The 26,036-nt window shown below is 38.6% G+C and overlaps 2 protein-coding genes across 7 annotated transcripts in view; one reads left to right on the top strand and one right to left on the bottom strand.

The window, feature by feature from the left end:
• Nucleotides 1-693, top strand: part of Phtf1 (putative homeodomain transcription factor 1) — a 36,574-nt gene extending 35,881 nt beyond the window's left edge. For all 5 annotated transcript variants that reach the window (XM_026394190.2, XM_026394192.2, XM_026394191.2 and 2 more), the window contains one exon: nt 175-693. In XM_026394190.2, coding sequence (XP_026249975.1) covers nt 175-195 — 21 coding nt within the window. In that variant the 3' untranslated portion in view covers nt 196-693. The remainder of the gene's footprint in view (nt 1-174) is intronic.
• A 6,942-nt stretch (nt 694-7,635) lies between these two features.
• The window catches only part of Magi3 (membrane associated guanylate kinase, WW and PDZ domain containing 3), a 233,731-nt gene continuing 215,330 nt past the window's right edge, over nt 7,636-26,036 (bottom strand). Inside the window, exons 17-22 of one of the 2 annotated variants that reach the window (XM_026394188.2) lie at nt 19,735-19,840; nt 18,889-19,015; nt 18,203-18,346; nt 12,056-12,194; nt 11,129-11,219; nt 10,459-10,543 (exon numbers count right to left, since the gene is read on the bottom strand). In XM_026394188.2, the coding sequence (XP_026249973.1) occupies nt 11,170-11,219; nt 12,056-12,194; nt 18,203-18,346; nt 18,889-19,015; nt 19,735-19,840 (566 nt within the window). In that variant the 3' untranslated portion in view covers nt 10,459-10,543; nt 11,129-11,169. Of the gene's footprint in view, nt 10,544-11,128; nt 11,220-12,055; nt 12,195-18,202; nt 18,347-18,888; nt 19,016-19,734; nt 19,841-26,036 lie in introns of both variants that reach the window. The other variant, XM_026394189.2, reaches the window with a different exon arrangement.

Here is a 26,036-nt window from a genome sequence, read left to right as displayed (position 1 = left end):
GGCTGTAGTGTTCCATTTTTAATCCTGGAATTTTTAATAGTTTTTCACTATGATGTTCTATGGTTGCTGTTGCCAGAGTTGATATTTTTAAGGTTCTTGGTTCCTAGTCAGTGAGTAAACCTCTACATCCCATCTGTCTTAAAACTACCTTTTTCGGTGCTTTTCTTTTTTCAGCTGTGGAAAATTAAGTCATAAGCTGAGTCACGTGCCAGGACTCTCTCCTGGCAGGCATCAGTACTCACCCATCAAGGAAACAGATGACTGCAGAAGCCAGTTCAACACCCACCTGCGTGGCCACAAGCACAGGTGCTCTCAGCTCTGCCCAATCTAACAAAGGGTGTTCCCGGAGGAACAAGTCCTTTCTGCCTGTGTGTGCGTGCTGAGCACCTGCACTCTCATGGTTTTCAAACAATAGGAATAGTCAGCAAACTAAAGACTGTGTGTGTTATGGTAACACAAGGGCAGTTTCCTAAGTTAGGCAATTCATTCTGGGCACTTCAGTACTGTGATAGTTAAATTTACTGGATAGAGTCTTTTGGGTAACTATGTAGATGCCCAAAGCATGAAGCAAATATCTTTTACTGGAAATATGCAAATTCAGTACTTTTCTATTACCGTCTATAGAATTGGAGATTTCTCTATCACAGAGAACAAACTAACTATTTTAGGTTGAATCCAAATAAAAGAACTTTACTGGAGAATTTTGGTTTCTAGGCTTTCTTTTGTGGTTGAAAAAAAAAAAAAACATTTGAACTGACAGCTTCTACTCAATTGTGGAGAAATTTTTAATTAGCTTATGATTCTGAATTAATCCTAATAACTGTAGCTGTTGGTGAAAAGCTGTTGGTAAACTTTAGTATGAGAAATGTAAGTTCGTGCATTCATCCATGTCCATCCAACCTGGTTTCTGTGCTAATCTTGTGCAGCTTAACATGTCCAGCTGTCAGTACAATTTCAGGTTTTGGGTGTCTGTAATCAACAAGCCATGCCTTTGATGCTGAAGATTCTCTTATCAGTGCCCCCTAGTACATACAGGTGCATATACACATGTTAATGAAAACTTCAGCATTCTTGTTCATTAAGTTACCTGCTTTGAAGACTCTTTTGAAGCAGATCGAAAGCCTGAACATTTTAATGATGAGGTTTTGTGAAACTTGATTATTACACGTAAAGCATGTACTAATTTACCATCAGTGTATCAGTTACACATATTCTATATGCAGGGGGATCTGTGTGAGGCTTCAAGATAAATTTCTCAAGAGTTCAGGGATTGAGGTCAGATCTTTCTGGGTTTAAATCCTCTTTCTGGGTTCAAATCCTTGGTCCTGATGATTATTAGCGTCATAATCTGGGGCAAATTAACCTCTTTGTATTTCAATTTCCTCACCTGTTAAATATAATAACTACCTAATAGGGTTGTTACGGTTAAATGAGATTATCCTGTAAGGTTCTTAGCATGATGTAAAGAATTTAGCACTTAGTAAATCCACAGTAGACGTTTGTTATTACTAAAGTTCTTCTAACATCTCACTTTGACAATAGAAACATGAAGCAAGGTTGATGAACTAGAAGTGGATCACCAACTATTTGCAGCCATTTTGAATGCTCAGGGGAGTTGTAATTTTTTTCATGGTGAAGCTCTATAGTGATTTTTCTGTAGAAGGAACTGTTCTGTAGAGGTACTTCAACAGACAGTTCATAGAAACTCTGGCTTTACTATTTTCCCTGGGGAAAAAGAATAATTGTCTTCAATTCAAGACTGAGCTCAGTACAGATTTCAGATGAATAAAGCTGATGCTTTCATCTTTTTCCCCTACCAAAAAATTTGCTATTTTAATCTGCAACTTTTGCATAGTGAATTATAGTAGTTTCCTCTTGTGGGTTCCTTTAGCTATGATTTTGGTGGTATGTGACTGGTTTCAGTTATTTTTCAGGTGGGTGAATTGTATGTAATTAATAGTTAATCATGTCAGAAACTTGGGAATCACTCTTGATTTCTTGCCCAAACCTCACATTCACTCACCAAGTCTGCATAATTATCTTTTGGATATTTTTCTGGTCAGTTCACTTTTCTCCCTTCCCACTGCCACTACCCTCGTGTATGTTGATATTCTTTGTTTTTTTTTTTTTTTTTTTTTTTAACAATTTTCTGCTGGTTCTATTCTTACCTATTCATGGTTCCCCTCTTCCCCAAGCCCAATCCATTCTTCTCAAAAAGGTTCTACATCTTCTGAAACATTGGTCTCATCATCTAGAATCTACGAATGGTTTACTGTCATTTTGAAAATAACCAAAGTATATAGGGTCACTCTGTTGAGAAATAGTTTGAATCTTTACATTGAAAGTATATTTTGGGGGGTCTGAGGCTGTGGTTCAGTGGCAGAGCGCTTGCCTGGCATGTGTGAGGCACTGGGTTCGATTCTCAGCACCACATATAAACAAACGAATAAAATAAAGGTCCATACATCTAAAAAATTTTTAAAAAAATATTTTTGCTGAGTATAAAATTCTAGATTTAAAAATGGGGTTGATTCCTTGCTTCCTGCATTTTGTCATTTCTGAGAAGTTTGCTTCATTTTGTAATTTTGTGTTTTAAAAATCACTTTTATTTCTGTTCATTTTTTAAAAACTGTTCAGGTTTTTATTTTTTTATTTTTTTAAAGAGAGAAGAGAGAGAGAGAGAATTTTTTAATATTTATTTTTCAGTTTTTGGTGGATACAACATCTTTATTTTATGTGGCGCTGAGGATTGAACCCAGCGCCCCCGCGTATGCCAGGTAAGCGCGTCACCGCTTGAGCCACATCCCCAACCCCAGATTTTTATTTTTTTACTATTGAATTTGTACAATTTAATTGTAATGTGTATCTGGTATAGTTTTCTTCATGATTTTTGTTTAGGTTTGTTGGACTTACTGAATCTTTGGGTTTATAGTTTTCATGTTTTATATTTTCACAAGCAGTTATTGGAAACAGCTTCATCATTTCAAGGCTTGCTTTTATAAGCTTTGTTAGGTGGGCCACACGGTCTTTAGGGCTACCTTTCTCCATGCTGAGGCAGTATCTTTCTGAGTATTGTACCTCATACTGTTCGTTATGAGGTCTTTTCCACTTTGGCCGTGGGAACATGTATTGTGTGAGCTTCAGCCACTTTCCTGCCTGCTCTCCTTTGGGGCAATTCTGTCTCTGTCTCTGGGTACTTCCCCAGGTGCTCAGGCTGGTCCATCCTCAGCTAGGACCTGAAAGGATCTCTCTGCATGTCCCTGGGGCGCTCTCCTCCAGCTGAAGCTGCTGCTTTCTGGTGCTCCTCCTCAGCCACCCTGGCCCACATTCTCAGTTCTGTTTCCTCAGCTCGGCAAGCCTACGAGCTTCTGTTTGGGTCCTCCCTTTCCCAGCTGCCACTAGGCAGTTATCTGGAGCAATCACAGGGTGCACCTTAATTCCATTACCCTGTATTGCCTGTGTCCAATATTCATTTCTTCACATTTGTTTCAGCTGTTTTAAGGAGGAGAGCAAATGTTTTCTCCACCTTAAGTGATACAAAGTTTACCCAATTGCTCAAGTCAAAGGCTCCTTACCTGATCCAAGTGGAGTCACTTGGCATGCCCACCTCGACTAGGTTAAACCTCCTTTACACTCACCTGGTCTGCTGCCATTATTACCTGCTACAGTCAGTTCTCCCCAGCATGATCGAGCTTAAAACATGGAAATATATTTCCATCATTCCTATTTAAACCTTTCCTGGCTTCTGTGTGGTTGCCTCCAAGGCCCTTCTCTATTAGGCCTGCTTCTCGACCAACTTGATGCCCCTTCATTTACAGCCTCACTTCTCTTTACCTATGTCAAAGGACAGGGGTCAGATGATGTTCTTTCAAGGGGGCAGTGGCACCTCCACTTGGCCTGCTTAACTTACACAGTTGAAAAGAATTCCTGGATGTGTCGGAAGCGAGGCACATTTAAGAACATCAAAGGTAAACTTACCCCAAAGGCTGGATGTGTATGGCCCTCACCTCTCAGTGCTGTGCCCAGGATTGAGCTCTCTGATTATATGTATGATTTTCCTGGCAAGAAATGTACAGGTTCTCAGGAAAGCTTCTTTGAAAATTAAATCCCATGACACTCATTTGATATTTGGGGTTCACAATGTTCTTTTTGGTTAAGTAGTCTAGCTGCAAGTCAGATGCAGGCATATTATGTAAATCTTTGAATCTGTTGACATTTCAATTGATTATGGTTTTGTTCTAGTTCATCTGTTATGCGCATATGCTGAAGGCTTTTTATCTACCTCAAGTGTCATGCTTATAGATCTGGGTCTCCATCCTCCTTCACTTCCCAAGAGCCTACCTAGCTCATGACCACCACAACGTAATACACCAAGTTCTTTCTCACTGTTAGACTTTTGAAAGTTTTTTTCTTTTGTATTGGGGATTGAACCCAGGGATGTTTTACCACTGAGCCATATCCCTACCCTTTTTTATTTTAAAACCAGATCTTGTTAAGTTGCTTAGGGCCTTGCTAAAGTTGCAGAGGCTGGCTGTGAACTTGCAATTCTCAACTCACAACTCCTTCTGACAACAGTGGGCCGTTATCAGTTGTATCACCCTGTCCATTTCCTTTTCATGGTCTTTATCATTTCTTTTTGCCTGCTTGTGTGTGTCTTTTTCACTAAAGTGTAAACCCCTTGAAAGCAGGGATTTTTTCTTGTTCACTCCTAGGTTCCCAGAACACACATGACCTCAGGATAGAGGTGCTCAGTAAACATGTACAGGATGAATGAACAACAGACCTCTCGTCTGTTACCATTCATGTGACTTTTTTTTTCTGTTATAATGGAAGAGTTATAATTCATGGTTCTCCTATCCTTAGTGTTTAATTTATCCCTATATAATTTCTAGAAACTGGTGCTTTTGAATCCAAAAGGGATGAGATTTTGGTAATATTTACGTTACTGAGAAAGTAAACCAAGATGTAAAGCTAAAATTATGTTAAATTATTCAAATATTTAATTGGAATAGAAATAACCATAAAAGTGTAAGAAAAATGCCTATCAATTTAATATTTCAATCTGCTTTTGTAGTGGGGAAAACTATCCTTCCTACAGTTGTCATGGAGGTCTGATCTACATACTTCCCAAGTACAACTCTGGCCCATGTATAACGTAAACACTTGAGAAGTTGAATGACCAAATACTTGCCTAACTGGAGTATGGTTTTCTTGACTTTCAGGCCTAGGTGGAAAATTATAAATGCCAGGATGTTTCACAAAGTTTAAATGTATGGGTTTGTCTTTACTTCTGGCTCACTATATTTAGAAGCAAGTAGATCTCTGTACTGTAAAAATAATCCTTCAAGAAAATCAACTAAATGCATTTTTGAAAATTTTTAGATCAACACTCATAATAGGCCAGACAGGTCTTGCTCCAAAAGGTACTGTGTTGTTGGGGAATATTAAGAAGTGGAGCTTAATCTAATTATATATGTATTGTCTAGTAATTTTACCTTTTGCTTCTTACAGTTATTGGTGCCCATGTTGAATGATGTAGTTTAAATGTCTTGAGTGTGCAATGATTCTGTACCTCTCCTCAGAATATTCTGAGCCCATAAGCTGCAGGTGTTATCCAAGTTGACAAATGGTCGTCCTTTACTAAGGACAGAAAAAGCTTCTTGTTTGTGAATTTGTTAATTGTTCTGTGTGGTTTTATTGTAAATATTATAAAATAGACACCCACAGAATTTTTTGTTAAAATAGATTAATGCTAAATTAAAGTACTTGGCTATGTTTTCATAGTGTAAGTAAGACTGAGTTTTCTGTTGAATTCCATCCAACTCTTTGTAAGACTTCATATTCTCTTTTTATACTTAATGCTACTTGTATAGCAACACTGAAAACATATCTGTTAGTGGAATTCTTAAACTAATTTAGCTAACTAAAGATTCTAGATTTTGTTCAATTATGGAATACCTTAAATAAGTCATTATATTGCTGATAAACTCTTACCAGTATAATGGAAGAGCTACCTAAATAAATAAACATACCTATTACTGTTTAAAAAGCAGAGATAGCTTTTAGGCATTGGAGCATGCCTTGAATATGTATGAAGTAAATTTGATGTATTCCTCATATCAAACTGGAATGTCACATTTTGTAACAAGTCTGTGTTTATGCCAGTGTTCCTTAGTCCAAGAGCACATTACGGGCTAAGGTTTCAAACATATATTTGTGGGAAGTCAGTAGGCAGAATGCCATACAGTTTAATCTGTAGTCTCCTTGCTTTTTTGGTGTTGGTTCTGGGCAATGAACCCAGGGGTGCTCTACCACTGAGCTACAGCTAAATTTTGCTTTGAAACAGTGTCTAAGTAAGTTGCTCAGGCTGGCCTCAGCCTCCCAAGTCACTGGGATTACAGGCATGTTCAGCTATTCGCTTTTTAAAAAATATATTTATTTTTTAGCTGTAGTTGGATACAATACCTTTATTTTATTTATTTATTTTTATGTGGTGCTGAGGATCGAACCCAGGGCCTTGCACGTGCTAGGCAAGCGCTCTACTGCTGAGCTACAACTCCAGCCCAGCTATTCACTTTTTTTAACAGCAAGATAGTCTTGAGTAAAAAATAAAATGCCAAATGCTTTTCTGAGTCCAGGATACCTGAAATAGAAGTTGAACCTGTTCAGAGCTGCCTTGATTCAGAGGATGGATGTGACTATATGAAAAGACAGTGCTATAGGACTGTAGATCTTAGCCATCTGGTGTCACCGGGAGATGCCAAGACTCCTCTGCCTGGGTGACCAGTAGGACAAGACTATTTTGCTGTGACAAGTCCTGGGGTGGGGGCTGGGAACTAGGATATTAGGTTTTATTTTAGTGTGAGTTCATGCAATGGCAGGTAGAATTTTTCTCCTCAAGAGTATTAAGTTAACCAGGGTATTGAAGCAGGTTTAAGGCATTTTGCATACTAAGGGTTAAATGAAATCAAAACAGTTCATTCTAAAAGTAAGTTAAGTAAGACCCACAAGGCTAATGTGAATGGCCATAGTGTGATGAAACTGGACTCACAAATATCTAGTAACTGAATCTAAAGAAACAAGCTGTATTTTCTCCCTGATAGTATAACAAAGGGTATGTTAGTAGCAAATTATTTATATAAAGCTATCTATATTCTTTACAATGAAATTTGAAAAATGGACATAACATTATTTAACACACATTGTATGTATGGATAAGTTTAACTGTACAGGAAAAGTCATGTTATAAGAATCTTCTTTTGCTTTTTTTTTTTTTTGTATTGGGGATTGAACCCAGGGGTGTTTAACTACTGAGTCATATCCCCATCCCTTTTTAAAATTTTTTTATTTTGAGGCAAGATCTGACTAAGTTGCTCAGGGCCTCGCTAAGTTGCTGATGCTGGCTTTGAACTTGTGATCCTCAGCCTCTTGAGTTGCTGGGATTACAGGTATGTGATTGTACAATTTTTAATGGTTTGTTACTTGGGACAAGATCTATTCGAGGATTCAGACCATGATGGGAACTAGCTCCACAAACAGAAAACCACATTAAACAAAGCTGACGGTCCAAAAAATGCAGGCCATGAACTGTTTTTTTTTTTTTTTTAATATCTATATAAAAAATAACGAGCAATTTACAGATCTCTTTCTCTAATCAGAACCTCATGTATATATAAAGGTACTGTACATATATAAACATTTACAACCAGTACATCCATATTTTGCTCAGCATTCCAAGGCCACATTGCTAAGTCAGTATATAATCAGTACAGTGACAAGTTACTTAGGAAGAGCCACATCAAACTGACAACATATGACATCAAATTTATGTCACAGTTAACAATAAAAATAGGATTTTTTGTCACTAATTGTGGACTATAGGGAAAATAAATCATTTCTGTGGTACTAAATTCTTAGCATTTATCAAGCCTCCTAACTTTGCTCTATTCAAGTAGTTACAATAGATGGTGAATATAGTTCTGGATGAAAGGGGATTTCAGAAGGCTCACTCTGGGAAGCATGTGTTATCTACAGGGGCTGATACAGTTGTTACATTAAAGAGTTTCACAGTCAGACTCGTAGAGGGAAGGGCCTGGACGTAATGTGTTTCACAACAAGATGAACTCAGGGTGACAGAAAAAGTGTGTTCAAACACTCCATGAGCGTCTTATTCTGAGAGTGTGCCTGTATTTTTAGATGCTACTGAATGCTGCTTCAGGGGACTGAAAAACTTGGGTCTATTTTTTGGAGTTAAACTCATCTCTAACTTCCAGCAAACATCTTTAGACTTTTTAAAAAGAACTCTGAAAAGTTTCACAAATCAAGCAAACACTTAGTCTCCCTTTTTTGTTTTAAAGTATGTTAATGCAGCTAAAAGTTAAAATTAGGACCCAGCACATACTGTTTACCATATATGCCCTGACTTGCTGGCCACACAGGTTCTTTGAAACGCCTGAACTTGCATATCTGCCAGATGAGCTGGTACTTTATCTGGTAATAGACTATGAAACTGGTTTCATAATGACATCTTTTGCACAATCTAATATTTGACTCTTCAAATATATATTATGTTTTAAAGACTAATGACTTTAGTAATAGATACAACCCAAATATCCAGAAATAGATAGTTGCTAGTTTTCTTTGAAAAGCTTAATAAGCAGTATTTCCACATGCTTTTTTGCTGGGAGGGGGAGGGATAAGGGTGACCTGAGATGCTGTAACTACATCAGGGTTGGATAGGAGGTGAACTCTTGCTTAGAGAACTTCCTCATTTTGAACATTCAATTTATGTAGGTAATATCTTTAACAGTTATTTGGAACACCTGTCCATCCAAATTAAAGTCATGAGAAAGCATTAATATCTGACCTTTTTTTTTTTTTTTTTTTACAGTAGTGATGTTTTGGAGTTTCATTTTTAAATTGGGACATCATTGGTAGCTGTTACAAGAGGCAACTGCCGTCTTTAATGATGAGCTAACAATCTCTTCTTCAAGGACTCAAATATTTCTCTCTGTAAACATGCAACATGCTATTTGAGAACATCAACTTCCAAGCCAAACCTAACTTTTTTCATTACTGTGAAAATATCTGAATGAGAAAGATAAAACAGATATGATACAGCAGGTAACTTGGCACAAATACAGTGTGAGTTGTGACCACGTTAATATCAACATATATCATTTGTTCAGACACTCATGAAGACGAGCCAGGCAGCCTGAGCAGATCATGTCAGAGGAGTGCCTAGATGCAGCTCCTTCCTGAGTGTGAGGGAGGGCAGCCAGGGAAGGCTGGTTCTTAGCAATCCTAAAGGCCCTTCATGCAGCTTAGGTAGCTCGATGCTCAAATTAAAATGTATCTAAGTATTTGACTTCTTGAAGGGGGGCAAAAAAAAAATCTTTTGAGGTGGGGAAGGGGGTAAAGTGCTCTTTCAATTTGGTTTTCACCAACGGTCACAGCCGTTTCTCGGCCACACCAGCAGTGCCTGTGACTTTCTTTGCACTTGGCACTTTCCAGGGCCCTGGAGTTATGGGTGCTTTCTTAACTGGAGAGCTACTCTCAGGTTTGACCCTTCCACCTTCTTTGCGTTTGTCAGCCGCCTCTAGATCTTTCCCTTTGTGATCATCTTCAGGTTCCTGCTTCAGCTTTTTTTCTGATAGTTGGCCATTTTCTCCAATTTTGTCTTTACCAGGGCGCGTTTCTCCCGAGGTTGCCTGCCTTCCTCTTTCATTTTCAGACCCTACCCCACCTGCAGTGTTACCCTTCTTTTTGGATGGAAGAGACTTTTCATCCATTCTCTTGCTTTTTTTCTCTGGAGACCTTGTTCTATTTTTTTCCAGTGGACTCTGCTTCAGCTCTTTCCTGATGACACCTGATTTTTCCTTCCCATCTGGGATCTGTTCAGTATTGTCGCCAGCGTGGCCCGCTAATCTTCGACTCTCACCCTCTAATAACTTGGCGCTAGCATTTGCTGGGTCTTTGCCTTCTTCAAGTTTTTGCTGCTTCTTTGGGCTAGAAGATCGTCCTCTGCTTTTTCTGCACTGGTTCTGTTCAGAACCTGCCTTGGTGTTAATCGGACAACTTTTATTCTCCCCTTTCCTAGGGCTCAGTGATCGATCTCTGGGTTGCCTTCTGGGGTCATTTTTTAGAGGCCTTGGATTTTTTTCCATGTGTTCCTCTAACTGACGATTAGCTGGCTTTTGGGGACTAGCAGATCTACCTCTTTGTGTAACACCATTTTCTATTTTCAGATTTTTCTTGTTCCGGTGCCCAGGACTATTGGTTGAATCCCTCTTGTTCACATTTTTCTGGAGAAGAGACTGATGCTTTATTTCAGGCTGATTTTCATATAAAGTGCTATTCTTTTCAGGTATAGTGTCCTTTAATTCTTCTGCCTTTTCACATATCTGAACTCTCGTTAGAGATTCTTCAATTACTGGTACGTGACACTCTTCAAATATGGAAGCAGAATGTAAAGATGGGGGAAATGGTGACTGTTCATCATAGATCACATTGGAAGATGAAGGATTATTAATATCCCAATCACCTAAAAAAGTGATTTGAATGGAACATTATTACATTTTAGAATTATATACAGGAACAATAAGTTTGAACTTTGACAGCCATTTGGGTTGTACTGACTGCTTAGACAGCCTGAGGATGAGTATGTTACCCAGCTTATGTTTATGTATCTCTCTGTAAAGACAGATGTGTATAGACATCTGTACATGGAGGGTAGACTGTTTATGTATATAAAATAACAGTTATTATTATCATAATATACTTATCATAATACTTATATTATTATGTAAATTCTTTATTTATAAAGCCCAGTCAAACGAATAAAAAAACTGGACCAAATTACATGGTCCTAAAAGCTTACTGATTAAGGTGTTATCAATGGGTATTACTTAATGATATGTCAAAATCACTAATATAAAGTAGACCCAATGAGAGTGAGGTTCATGGGCATTTGCCAATAATTTTCTTGAATTAAGCTGTCAAATTAAATTAAAATGTCAAAAGGAGACTGCAAAGGGCAGAAGATAGAAATAGATGTATTTAATAGCATCTATTTTTAATTAAAAAGAAAACAAAAGAAGAAAGTGATTTATAAGACATGCAAATTTACCAAGTCTTTTTAAGGAAAGACCAAGAAAAGCCCTGAAAGCCTTAATGTTGCTCAGGTTTCACGTAGGAGCACAGACCGGAAGGAGCCAAACCTGAAGAAGGAAGAGAAAAAGCCTAGGACTATGTGGAAAAAAAAAAAAAAAATCAGCGCAGTTAGCAAAGATGTCACTGGGAATGTATGATTTACAGGCAGATGGTGGAAGGTAATACAGTCAGAGAATCATAAGCTGGAAGGGCCTGGAGGAGGTCATATCTACACTCATCCTACAGAAGCTCTATGACGGGGCGGGGAGCCAGAGGAGACGAGTACTAGGTGTGGTACTGAGTTTAGGATCATGCACTCACAAAATAATTAGTGATTCTCAAGTCCTGTGACAGTTCAAAAATATACAGGGAAATCGAGGAAGTTTAGGATCAGCACAGGAGTATAGACGTGGTTCTTGGGTCCAACTCCGTGTCTCCAGGTAGGGCTATAGCAACTTGTTTCAGACAGGTGACCAGAAAAGCCAAAGGGCTATGGTATTTACTCATTTAGAGACAAAGTTATCTTACTATAAGGAAACCAATAACATTTGTTGGTGATATGTAATTAGCCAAGGCAGGGAGATGGCTGGGATCTTCTGAAGACATTTAAAATGTTTTTCATGACATTTAAATTGTTGGCTTCTAATATGCTCATTTCTTACAGGCATTTCTCTACAAAAGCACTGTTTTCTGATGAAATCAATCTAAAATAGATCTTATACTAACAAATGTCCTACTTGATGTCACTTGTTTTATAATAATTCTTCTTTTAATGGTTCTGGTGTTTAACTCTGATTTAGCCAGTAAAATATCCATCCCCTCCAAATAAATACTCCTCTGCTTCTGCTGCCTGTTTCCTAATACACGTGTTAGCTACCCATAGACCTTTAGCAACTTTACTTACCATGGTCAGGTATCAAGCCTGTTCCTGGTCTCAAAAGAAGAAGAACTTTATTCCCGCCAGCTTGAATGAGCTCAATTGCTCGAGTGTGTGTGATGCCTTGTGTAGGTTCCCCGTTGATTTCAACAATCTGGTCGCCAACCTAGACAGGGAATATGTACAGGAACATCATGAAACTCTGTATCCCCCTTCAAGTTCTGCTTTTGCTAATTTTAGAGCCCTTCAACCTTGCTGGTGACATTGCTATCACGATAGAGGTGATGTGTGAACAGCTGGTACTAGTAGAAGGGGACAATGTACAATGTTCTTTATTGACTGTATAAGAATCCTACATTGGAAATTTATATATGGCTACTATGTCAGGATGTGGGCATCTTGAAATCAAGAAACAAAGTCTGAGTTTTCCCTAGCATGTGTGAGGCCCTGGTTTGATCCCTAGAATTGAAAAAACTGTTTTCTTCCATAAGATAAACAGAAGAAGTAGTGAAGTTCTACAGTAATTCAAATGATACCCCAGAGCTACATTTGCATGTCTTTCTTCTTCTGTGTGTGTGGTTCTGGGATTGAAGCCAGGGTCTCCTGCATGTTAGGTCAGTGTGCTCTACCACTGAGCCCCACACCAGCCCCACGAGCCTCTATGGGAATGAGGAATCTGGGAAGGGTATTTTCAAACTGGAGCTGAATCTCAAATTATCTCCTAGAACCTAGGAAGATATCTCCCTATTCTTGACACCTTTCCTAGAACTACTTATTACTCTTTGTGCTACCACTGTACAGACATGAGGCCTTAGCTAAGTGACACATTTAGAGTAAAATTCTAAAAAACAAACAAATAGATGAATATGAATAGTTACTTAAAAGCAATTACTGGCTTTCACTTAATGACTTTAGTTTAAAATCATTTCCCTGGAAAACAAAACTAAGGATCAGAAAAAGATGCCCCAGTACCATTGCCATATATTAGGAATGTCTTGTTGTAAGAAAAATGAAAAATATGGAAAGGACTTGATTAAAGCTAATAATGGTAGTGGCATTTAAAAAAATATATATTTGCAGATGAACACAATACCTTTATTTAATTCATTTATTTTTTGTGATGTAGAGGATTGAAACCAGTGCCTAACGCTTGCTAGGCAAGTGCTGTCCCTCTGAGTTACAACCCCAGCCCAGTAGTGATTTTTTTAACTTTTTTTTGGTACAGGGGATTGAACCCAGGGGCACTTAACTATTGAGTTATACCTGCAGTGGGCCCCCCTCCTTTTCCCCCTAATTTAAATTAGGGTCTTGTTAAGTTGCTGAGGCTGGTTGCAAATTTGGTACTTTCCTGCCTCAGCCTCCTAGGTCACTGGGATTACAGGTGTGTGCCACTGCACCTGGCAATGGCAGTGATCTTAGGATCTTTTTTTTTTTTTCATTTTTTTTTTTTTAGTTGTAGGTAGGCACAATACCTTTGCTTTATTTATCTTTATGTTGTGCTGAGGATCGAACCCAGTGCCTCACATGTACTAGGCAAGTGCTCTACCACTGAGCCACAACCCCAGCCCCTTAAAATCATCTTTACGGTGACATGCAACTGAAAGGTTTGGCTTCAAAACAGAATAACTGAACAATGCAATATCACCAAAATTTCAAAAAGAAAACATTCCAAATACTTGTAAGAGCTAAAACGATCCAGAAGCAACACAGAGAAAGGGACTCAGTAATTACTGAAAGAAGTCCACAGAACAACTCGACCTCCAGCTAAAGCTTGGCACAGCAGTTGCGAAGCTGGACTTTGGAGTCAAAAATCTGTGGTTCAATCCTGGCTCCACTTCTTTTTAGCTCAGTGGTCTCATTTTTCCTCATTTGTTACATGAGGATATTAGCACCTACCTCCTGGGGTTGTTGGGAGAGTTAATGAGATAAAACACCATTGCATACCACCAAGTAAATATAAGTTGTCAAGTTACTGTAAAGTACATTTTTAGTGTGATTTAAATGCAGATGATATCTATGCAATTCAATAAAATAGAAAAATAGAGTAAGAGTTTAAAAAAATTTTTTTTAGTTGTAGGTGGACCCAATATTTTTATTTATTTTATATGGTGCAAAGGATCGAACCCAGTGCCTCATGCATGTGAGGCAAGCACTCAACCACTAAGCTACAACCCCAGCCCCAGAGTAAGAATTTTGTTCCATATTTATGAAAAGGAAAAAAGAGACGTCTCACTCTTGAAGAACAGATATCAGAAAAAAAGATTGGTAAATTTGATATTGCTGTTTAAATTGCTGTGGTTTGAATTCCCAGAATTCATTTGTTGGAAATTTAGTCCCCAAAGCCACATGTTAATTGGAAGGTGGGGGACCTTTAGGAAGTGGTTAGGCTCTACCTTCATAAATGGATTAATCCACTTAAAGGTTAATGGATTATTGAGGGAGTAGTGAGCTTTTTTGGCATGCTTGCTCTGTCTTGCCAAGTCACTGTGCATCCCCATCAGCAAGAAGGCCTTCACCGGGTATGTTCCCTTGGCCAAGGACTTCTAAGAAATTCCAAGAATTTCTTTTCTTTATAAATTTTTCAGTCTCAGGTATTCAGTTGTAGCAATAGAAAACAGACTAAGACATATACATAAAAGGAAAAGAACTTAAAAAAATCAAGAAACCAAAATAAGAAATTAAGGATAATAGAATGGAGAAAAATACCAACAAAACACTGTCCAGAATATATAAGTGAAACAAGAGCCAATACCTAGATTTCCCTTAGTATGTGATGAAAGAATCACTTTCATGAGGAAATACAGGTTATAAGTTAGCACTATATATATAATCCTGTTGATAATTAAATGAAAATTAGATAATATTTGAAGTATGCTTTGGTTATGATATAAAATGTGATTGAGGTTATAGTTAATTACAATCATATTCTTTGGCTTAGACTGTCTAAAACAAAACTATTCTTTTAGGACATAAATAAAAAATAAAACTTGTAATTGAATGGATTTGCCACCAGGTGTCATTTTTGTTTTAACTTTAAAACCAAATTAGGGCGACAGGGGTGAGCTGTAGCTCTAAGATTTATAGGCCCACAGATAGGGAGATGTCGTGCACTAAACTACACACAGGTAAAAAACAAGGTACCTCTGAGAGGGAAATGGAGACATTCTAATGAAATTTTAAGTTAAACTATGACAACGAATTTGGAAAAACATCTTTTTAATAAAGATTCAAGTTCAGTTTTATATTATTGAAAAATAAAATTGTAAGGAACAGAGGAAAGAGTAAAGATAGAGAAATGAAAGAAAGAAATGAAATAAAAGAAGAAAAGTAAATTGGGCGTGGCATGGTGCTGCGTGCCTATAGCTCCAGGCATGGGAGGCTGAGGCTGGAGGATTTTGAGCTCGGGAGTTTGGGGCCAGCCTGGGCAACATAGTGAGTCCCCATCTCAAGAGATAAGTAGGAAGAAAGGGGTATAAAGAATGTTTCTTTTAAAAAAATAGTCTTTTAGTTTTAAAAAAGTATATATAGTTTTAAAAACAATACTGACTGAAAAATATTAAAACTCCAGAACAACATTTCTAACCCATGTCTTACACTATCTACAACCTGTTAAGAAACTGTGAAATTAAGTGAAATCCACAAGGACATAGCCCCGGCCTGACAGATGCCAATATTTTCTTATATTCTGGGGCAGACCTGGGCCTAACAGTTAATAGCATATTTATTTTCAAATTTTTGAATTTATTTTTTAAAGAAAAGTTGATTTAGTCATGAGATTCTAAAGTTTCTGCTCATCTTTAATGAATGACATTTTTTAGGATGACAGTGACTGCTCGAAGGTCTGTTTGCATTTTATTTGGTAAAATCATGAGGGTCCTATTTGGAACCAATATTTAAAAAAAAATTATATTCCAATCTATCATTTAAGTGAATTTTTTTTGTGCCACTATATATACAATAGGAGATTTAAAAAAAAAAACCATTTAAGGGGCTGGGGATGTGGCTCAAGCGGTAGCGCGCTCGCCTGGCATGCGTGCGGCCAGGTTCGATCCTCAGCACCACATACAAACAAAGATGTTGTGTCCGCCGAGAACTAAAAAAAAAATAAATAAATAAATATTAAAATTCTCTCTCTCTCTCTCCTCTCTCTCTCTCCCCCTCTATCTTTAAAAAAAAAAAAAAACCATTTAAAACATGCCAACAGATGTGAGGGGGGATAGGAGGGGAGGGGCAGGGGCAGGGGAGGGGGGAGTGGAAGGGTGAAGGGAGAGAAGAGAATTGGGAATGCCAGCAATGAGTTGCCATCTCTATAACAGTGGCTCAAGGAGAAGGCACCTGAGACTACACAGCTGAGGAGTGGCAGACCGGAGCTTTGGTTCTTGGCCTCTTGAATTTCCAAACCCATGCTCCTCACTACTAGACTGTCTCTGCGTGAAGGTGACCTGAGGTTAGATGCAGCAGCTCTGGATATGCTGTACTGAGTGCATCTGGCCGTTAGTCCTTCTGCTTGTCCTGAACACTCCGCTGCTCTGCTCTGTGGCTCTGCATTCTCACCCTTCCCTCTTGTCTTCTCTGAACCACTAATCACAGGCCTTGCTCTGAGTTCTGCCCTTGCCCACTGCTCTTTACATCTTCATGACTGATTTTATCCACCACCAGGGCTTCAACCACCACCCTTGTCTTCACCGTCGCCTTTCACCTGCTCAGCCAGCTGTACCTCCACCTCCACAAGACGAACCGACCTCATCAGCCTGCCCAATTCTGTCTCCCCTGGTCTCCCTAATGGTTTTTCACAGGCAGACTCTTCCTTCCTCTCATCCCTCCCTCATTTGACACATGCCAGTCATCTAGGTTGGTCCTTTCCTCACTGACAGGTGATCTCCTATGCACTTTTTTCCCCCTTTAATCTTCTGTCCAAAAGGTCACCACTCAGGTTGCACTCCCACCACCACCCGGCCTGCGTGAACTGCAGCCCCTTCATCCTCCTGCAGCCGCAGATACACTCACTTCAGCAGCACATTGCTAAGGGGAAACTCTTGGCTCAAAAGGCTTCCGGGCTTCTAGAACCTCTATACTATCGACTCATCCTACTTTTATGTTCTCATTTCCCTCCATTCCCCTATGTACCTCCTAAGGAACTCCACATGTGAAGTTCCCTAGACATGACTTACACTTCCTTAGTATAACTCTGTTGCTCAATGACAGTGCTTTTGGTCCTCAATCTCCCTATTGAAATCCTGTTACCTTCCAGAATCACCTATTCTATGCAATTCTCTATTCACCTCTTTGAACTTGGGCACTTCTTTGGTCATTTGGAGGATGGAAGGAGTTACACTGGTTTTGGGTTATCCCTTTTCCCAACTCTTCAGTAGCAGGCATAAAGCCTTGGTTAGAGCAAACACTACATGACTTGGAAGGTTCAAGAATGCCACCAACTAGAAGCCTTTCCTAGTTATTGTTAGTATGCTACCCAAGGATCATTTGCCCTTCTTAGTAAAAGTCTTTTCTTTTTTCTTCAAAAAAAGGATCCCTTTTCCTTGATGCATACTGGTAGCAGATGGAGGAAAAGTTCTCTTGGGCAGTGAGTTATGGTTGTCTAATACTGAGAATGTTAACTGAATACAATGAATTAACTTTTTTTAAAAAATTGAAGACACTAACATCCAGAGAAGAAGGAAAAATGCAGATCTCTGTGCAACCTGCTCTGCAGGGCCCTCTACCCAGCCAGCGTTTCAGAGTCAAGAATAAAACCTGTGGTGGAACACTATTGCCGGGAGTTCCAGTCCTTCAGATAACGGTTGGGAGAGCCAGGATTTTCCACCTCTATAGACAGCTAAGAGGGAAAAATTTCCTGGGCTTACTGTTTCTTGGGAGAAATTGATGATTCTGTTTTATCCTGGCTTTTCAAGAATTTTAATAAGATGAAAGTGTATGCATTAATCCATTTGCCCTTAAATGTTGATTATAGAAATAATAAATGATTCTTCTCTTTGACCAAGGTTGAGAAGGTCAAGCAGTGTAACCATGACTAGCACAGCAGCTGAAGGGAACATGACTTTAGGAAAATCCTGCTTCTCAGATTCAAGAGGTTTCTGTGTTCCTTTTAAATCAATTTTTTTCAGAAGTTTCCAGTCTAGAGCCAGAAGCAAAGGTTGCAGACAGAAGCCAACTCACATGAATTCTGCCGTCTTTGATGGCAGGCCCGTCCTCAGCAAGGCGAAGGATAAACAGCCCCATGTTGTATTCCTTTCCCCCACGAAGGCTGAACCCAAAGCCCCGGGGGCCTCTTTCCAGCTCTACTGGGTAGCAACCAAGGCTCTGGAGGGAAAGAAGTACGAGCAAAACAAGTTCTGTGGACTGCTTTATTTACATTTTGAAGAAAAATTACTTTAATAGCTGGGAGAAATGAGTTACACTCTTGATATGCATTTCTATTATCATAAGGAAGGAATGTAAGTTTTATAAACACAGCCTAAATCAATCTGAAGATGACACATTCTCTTCTAATTGGTCAATGTGCAATAGAACAATGTGCAACCAGAAAATAGAATTTTAGAAAGTGCTTCCTTTTAGTAAATCTTGACAAATTTTCCTGAAAAAACAAGCAAACAAACAAAAGCCCCCTCCATAGCTACACTATGTGCTTCCAAGTACTTCACTAAAGGATCAAATTTCTTCCACTAGAGGGTAAACTTTTGCTTGTCTTTATATCCTTTCAAGAAGCTGAATAAACACATAGGAGGTCGACAAGAGTTAGTAATTTTGGAAACAAATTTATCTGAACTGATTTGCAATAAAAAGTCACTAGGTCAGTGATGCAGCAACTCAAAATCTCAGTTTACACGTGGGGCTTTGTTTACCTGATTGTGCCGACTGCCTACAACTGAAATCACTGCAGTGTCAGGCTGTGCAAGGTGCTTGTGGTCAGACCACGAATGTCTGTAAGAAGCAGAGACATCTTTTCCAATTTCACCTTCTAGGGCACTTCTACAGGAGAGAAAATAAGTCACTCTATAGAGCAAGACAATAAAAATAGTCCACAAGGAAAAGCAGACTCATTTCTTTTCAAGCCAACCCTCGACATTCTCCCCCTGACCAACCCCTACAAAGACAGACTGTCTACAACCAGAGAGATGCAGGGGAGACCTGGTCGTTAAGTTAACTTCAGCACAGCTTGAAGTCTGTGGGCATCCCATTTCTTTCGTATCAGTGTAGTTTATACCAAGGACAACTGCCCTCAGGTAACTGAACCAGAGGGCAGACAAGTTGACCTTGTCTCAGTCAAAAATGTGTCTCTTGTAATCCCAATGCCTGGCAAGAGGCTGGATTTCCAGAAATCCAGTTTTTGTTTTGTGACTAATATTTTCAACAAAAGAAATATGTATAAAATTCTGGCCTGCTTTGCTCCAGTGGTCTATGAGGACAGCAATCCATGTGGGCCTGGGCTTCCCTACCAGCATTATTAGCCTGACCAAGAATACCAGAGCCTGACTCACTGGGCAGGTCCAGATGATCATGGCCTGCTTGGGATGTGACTGGAAAGGGGAAGAAGGTACTGAGGGGTGAGGGTGGGGCAGAGGGAAGGTCCTGAGGGAGGAATAGGCAAGTTTTCATTTTGACTCAATAGCTGGCTTCTGCGTAACTGCATGGGGTGGGGTGGGGTTGGGGTGGGGATTGTGAGGAAAATCTTAGAAGAACAGCCCCACCTGTCCCCAGGTATGTGGTTGGCCAACTGTGACTGTCCCATGGGCCTGTGCTGCAGTGCTGGGCTTTGCCTGGCAGAGTTTGTTCCTGATGGTGGACCATGATGCTCTGTTTAAATAAGAAAACAACAAAAATAAGAATTTGAACATAAAAATGTGAAGGTCAAGTGGATCTGTGAGAATAAAATGATAACAATGGTTACAGCTTTACCAACTTGGGTGACTAGCAGGAACCAGCACTGTTAGCTGTCTGCAATTAGAACTTTACCATCTTTTTAACATCTTTCCCCTGTGGCTTTTGGCTAATGTTTACTTTCAAAAGAATAGGAGCCATAGTCCTGCTTCTTGTTTTCACCTTGTTTTGGTCACTTGTACAATGTAAAAAACAGAAATGCACATATTCAAAGGGATCTATGCAGAAGACAGAGCTCCAGAACTGTCTAGCTGCCCATTCGGTAGGTTTCCAGAGCACGCTCCTCTTAACTGGTAAGCCATTCTAGGCAACAAAGCAAGGTCTTGGGAATGCTGGGACACAGGCCAGTCTGCAAACTACACATATATCTTTGAACATATATTTTAACATAGGAGCAGTTACTTTGCCCGACACTGAGTACCAAAGATCAGAAAATCATTCTGAGGTTGACAAATGTTTATATAGATTCTACTGCTTTTGTTTTGTAAGAATTTAAGTGAAAAGGTCTTAATAAGAATACAGGAGAAAAAGTAACATTTGTTTCTGTACCATTCCCAACAGCTCTGGATCCCCTGCTGCTCTTTGAAGGCGGACTGCATAGCCAAGCACAGTAATAGCTTGCATTCAGAACTAGATAGAAGTCATGGGAAATGACAGTTAAAAGATTCTTAAGACTGTCACACATTTTCTTTTATTTTTTTCCTTCAGTACTGGGGATTAAACAGGGCTTTGCATGTGTTAGGTAAGCCCTGAGCTATATCCCCTGCCCTTTTTATTTATTTATTTTTTTTAATTTTGAGAAAGGTTCTCACTAAGTTTCCCAAGCTGCTCTTGAACTTGTGATTCTCCTGCTTCACCCTCCTGAGTTGCTGGAATTACAGGTGTATGCTATTACACCTGGCTTTTTACTCTGTACAAATATTAAAGTGTGGGATATTTAAAATATCAAAGACATGGAGCATAGCTTAAATTAAGACCATAAACACTGGAGCAAGATAGACAAGTGGTGTTTTTTTTTTGTAATTTTTTTTTAACCTGTAGATGGACTCTATCTATCTATCTATCTATCTATCTATCTATCTATCTATCTATCTATCTATCTATCTATCTAGCTGAGGATCGAACCCAGTGCCTTGCATGTACTAGGCAAGCACTCTACCACTACAACGCCAGCCTGCCGCATTCTGGCTGGACACAAATCACGAGCAACTCAAGGAGGAACAAACTTTATTTCCGAATTCCCCCCGAAGGCCACCCACACGGCCCTCTCAGGGACACCACACACCAACCAGAACTCCCTCCACCGGAACTTCACCAACCAACACCCGAGGGGAACTCCCCAGGAATCCCGCGAGAACTCCAAAGTAGTGGGCACCTAAGGCGGACAGCAGGGGTCTATGTACAATTGAATACACAGCCTGTTTCAATCCAGCATCATCCAGTCACAGCAATTATAGACAGCTTAACTTAATTATCAGCATCTTAATGGCTCACCTCTCAACCATTACTTCTGGCAAAATGCCAGGGGCCATTCTGACTGGCTGTAGCTCTCAGCATCCACCAGCCCACAAGATACACAAGGTTTAAGCCATCATTTACTAGCTGTGTGTTCTTGAGCAAGTTAGTTACATACTTATATACTCTGCATTTCTAATCATCTCAACTATAAAAGGGGAATACGGTTACCTCATGGAGTTTATAAACGTACATGCTTAGAACAGTGCCTGGCAATATTCACTACACAAAGGTTCCTATTATAACTATCATCATTCTTATTGTTGTCATTGTCATCACCAAAACAATGTCTCATTTGAGAATGCATTTCTCTTTAAGTAAGTATTCTGAAATATTTACCTTATTTACAATTTTTTCAATATGGAGGCCATTTTAGGTTACGAGAACATATAGAAACTGACACAAACAGATTATTGGAATAAAATGGAAATAGAGAAAGTCTGATGTTAAAGATAAGAAATATGAATGTCAGGAAGCAATTTCTACTGAGGAAGCTGAAACCCAGGCTTTATTATTGTATCACCATTTTATAGCTTGGATTAAGTTATTTCTCTTCAAAGTTCTGTGGGACAAAAAACACAGATAAATAATATATTTATATTTAAGAACTACTTACAACTTGGGGAAAAAGGTAAAAAGTGGCAGGAGGACAGAAAAATGGTATATGGTTAAGCCACAGGCCCCTGAGGATTCCTAAAGTGCTGTGGCTGCGGGTTTTGTGTGTCAACACTGATTTCAACTATGTGCTCCAGGTCTGGAGATGTAGGACCAATTCTTAGACCACAACTTATCCAGGGGGTAATATTTCCTCTTCAACATTAAGTATTCTAGCTATCATCTTGGACTTTTTTGGCAGGGAAGGTGGCTCTTTTTTTTTTAATATATATTTTTAGTTGTTGATGGACCTTTCTTTATTTTATTCACTTATTTATATGTGGTGCTGAGAATTGAACCCAGTGCCTCACAAATGACAGTGCTCTACCACTGAGCCACAACCTCAGCCCACGGGTGGCTCTTTTAAAGTACTGTTATCAAGAATTTTATTTTCCGAATTAACTTAAGGAGTTGCCTCCTAACTGGTCTCCCCGCACCAATGTGGCCTTCAATCTGCCTCCAGGACTCCAGTTTTAATACACAAATTCAAACATACCAACTGCCAACTATCTTGCTTTAAAAACAAAACAAAACAAAATGAAACAGTGCTTTTTGGTGTGTATAAGATACATCCAAATGTGTCACTGGCACTATTACCTTTTCACTTCACCTCCTGTTCAAAGTTTCCCCTCCTGAGATCCTCCCTGCCCTTAGGCACAGTCTTTACAGCACTTTTTGCTCTGTGCAGGAGTAGGACAAGGGCAGGATGCTGTTTCTCCTGTTAGAGGGCACCTCCTTGATTACACGAATCATACTTCTTATCTTTATGTTGTCCTCATCAAGGTTAAATAAAACTTCCTCCCATTAGTATTCTTTTAGTTTAGTCCTTCAACTCATGCTGTGTGGTTTCCCCAATTTATTTCTGTGTTATAACCTATTCCACTTCTCAAAGTTAAATATTTATTCTATGTCAAGCAAGCCTATATTTTCTTTGAATTTTATCTGAGAAGTCTCTAAATAGTAAAGCAATGGGGTAAGCATCTCTCTCAATAAATATTAAAATTCTCCTAGAATTTCTGTGTGTAAATACCTAAGTATATTTATATTATCAGAGGATAAACATGAAATCCACAGTTAAACTATAGCAAGAAACATCATAATGAATTGATAATTATATTTACCAAGAGTAAGAGGGGCTGGGGATGTGGCTCAGCGGTAGAGCACTTGCCTGGCATGCGGGAGACCCTGGGATTGATCCATAGCAACAAGAGTAAAGAGTAAAGAAGAACCCTATGAGAGAGCTTTCTAAACTACAAAACTCGGTTGAAGGACATAAGAGATGATCTGAAAAACCCGAGAAACATCCCATGCTCTTAGGAGGAATAATTTAATATTTAAAAATATAAATTCTCTCAAGGTTAATATATTTATACATTTTTAATATACCCCAATAAGGTTGGATGTTTTTTTGGAGCAGCTTAACAATCTGCCCTAAGATTTTATATGTAAAAGTTCAATGAATGTCCAGTTGATTTGGGGATAAGAGAGAAGGAAGGAGGGAGAGACAAAGGAAGAAAGAGAGATTTGTTCTAATAGATATAACAGAATGTATTATAAATTTATAGATAAATAATCATTTATATGTAATTTACATGTATTATATATGTATGTGTATACATATTTATATGTACATACACACACACACACAAATATATCTCATATTAGCCCAAAAACAAATAAGTAGAACAGAGAGAGCCTTGTGGACTCTTGTTTGTAGAGTAAGGTGATATGCAGGATGGATGGCAACATAAGTCAATGGGAAAAGGAAGTACTAGTTGCTGTGTAGGGAAACTAGCTCATAATAGGAATAAAAAATAAAACTGAATTCCTCTTAAAGCTATATGCAAAAGTCGGCTCCAGATGGCTTAAATCCTAAAGGCAATATGATAAATCTAATAGAAGTCAATGTTAGAGGAAATCTCTACAATGTGGGGCAAAATGATGATTTATCTTAAAACCTCAGAAGCTCAAGCCATATAGTAAAAAATAGGACTAATTTGATTACATTTAAGCTAAGAATCTTGGTCTAAGAAGGGACCCTGGTCAAAATTAACATAGAAATGACAGGAAGAGATATTTGTACTTTCTAAAAAAAAAAAAAAAAATGGAACTGGTGACTATGTAATTCACAAGGAATCCCTAAGTACCAACAAGAAAATGATAGAAATCCCAAAAGAAAAATGTCTGTGACATGAACAGGCAATTTACAAGGAAAAAAAAAAAATCCAAGCATGTGAAGAGCTGCTAAATTCATGGAAATTTTGGGAATTGAAAATTAAATGATGATGAGATAGTGCTTCTCCTACTCTCCGCTAGCAAACTCAGAAGCCGATAATGCCAAGCACTGGCTGGGATTTAAAGCTACAGGGAGGAATCCTCAGGGATTTGGTGGTGGAAGTAGAGATGGAGAAGAATCTGACAGTACTGAGTCAAGTTAAACACGTGGATACCCTTGCTCAAGCAGTTCCACTCCCAGGAATTTTCAGTCTTATAAGGTACATGCATGAGGATTTATGTCATAGGATTGTTTATGATTCTGTGGAGATGGAGGCAGTCTGGCTGTCTATGGGGGAGTGAGCAGCTATATGGGTAAATATACATTATGGAAGACTGACAAGTAGTTCAAGTGATCAGTTATGTTCACCCAGCAATGTGGATAAATCTTAAGCACACAATGCTTTAACAACTAAACACAAACAGCCAAAGAAAAAAATACATGACTTGGACTTTGTCAACATCTAAATTTTCATGCATCAAAGGATAGTGAAAAGATAACAGCAGACTGGAAGATACTTTTAAGTCATGTATTTGATAAAGATCTAGTGTTCGAATCTATAAAGAAGTCTTATGATTCAACAAAGATGAATAACTGAGGTATAAATGGGCAAAGGATTTGAATAGATATTTTTCCAAAGAAGATAAACAGATGGTCAGTAAGCACACAAAAAGGTACTCAACATCATTAATAATCAGGGACATGCAAATCAAAGCCACAATGGATACCATTCACACCTACTAGAAGGGCTGGAATGAAAACCAACCAACCAATTTCCCCATCCTGTCCCCCCCGCAAATCCAAAAACCAAAAAATAAAGTGTTGGAGAGAATATGGAGAAACTGGGAGCCTCAATATATTGCTGGTGAGACTACAGAATGGAGCAGCTTCTGTGGAAAGCAGTTTGGCAGTTGCTCAGAAAGTTAAACAGAGGCACCAAATGACCCAACAATTATACTCCTAAGTAATACTCATGAAAAATGAAACTGTACATTGGTACAAAATTGTATGTTAATGTTCACAGCAGCATCATTCACAGTAGTAAAAAAGTGAAAACAACCAAAAGTCTAACAAATGACTAATAAGTGAGCAAAATATATGCCTATATAATAGAATATTATTATTTATAAAAAGGAATGATGTGTGTGTATACACACACACACATACACACACACACAAGGGTGAACTTGGAAAACATTTTGCTAAATGAAAGAAGACAAACACAAGAGGCCACCTGTTATTTGATTCTTTTTATATGAAATGCCAATAAATCTATAGGGACAGAAAGTAGATTTGTGGTTGCCTAAGGATGGGGTTGGAGGAGAATGGGAAGTGACTTTCATAGGTATGCAGTTTCTTTTTAGTAAATAAAATGTTGTGAGATTATGGTGATGGTTGCACAAACTGTCATGTTAGGAAAATGAGTTTTACAGTATGTAAATTATAGCTCAATCAAAAAGAAGAAGAAGAAGAAGAAGAAGAAGAAAAAAGACGTGACAACTAGATGCCAGGAGGAATCCCAGATTGGATCTTGGAAAAGCAAAATATTGTTTTAAAAAGAAAAAAAAAAAACCAGGGTTCTGAGGGAAAAAAACCAGCATAAAAATTTCTAACACAATGTCATTTATATAACTCAAAAATAAATACCAACACAGAATAAAAATGTAT

This window comes from Urocitellus parryii, chromosome 11, assembly GCF_045843805.1.
Source record: "Urocitellus parryii isolate mUroPar1 chromosome 11, mUroPar1.hap1, whole genome shotgun sequence".
Taxonomy (NCBI): Eukaryota; Metazoa; Chordata; class Mammalia; order Rodentia; family Sciuridae; genus Urocitellus; species Urocitellus parryii.
The sequence above is the reverse complement of the archived record's forward strand: the minus strand, read 5'-3'. Positions and strand labels throughout refer to the sequence as shown.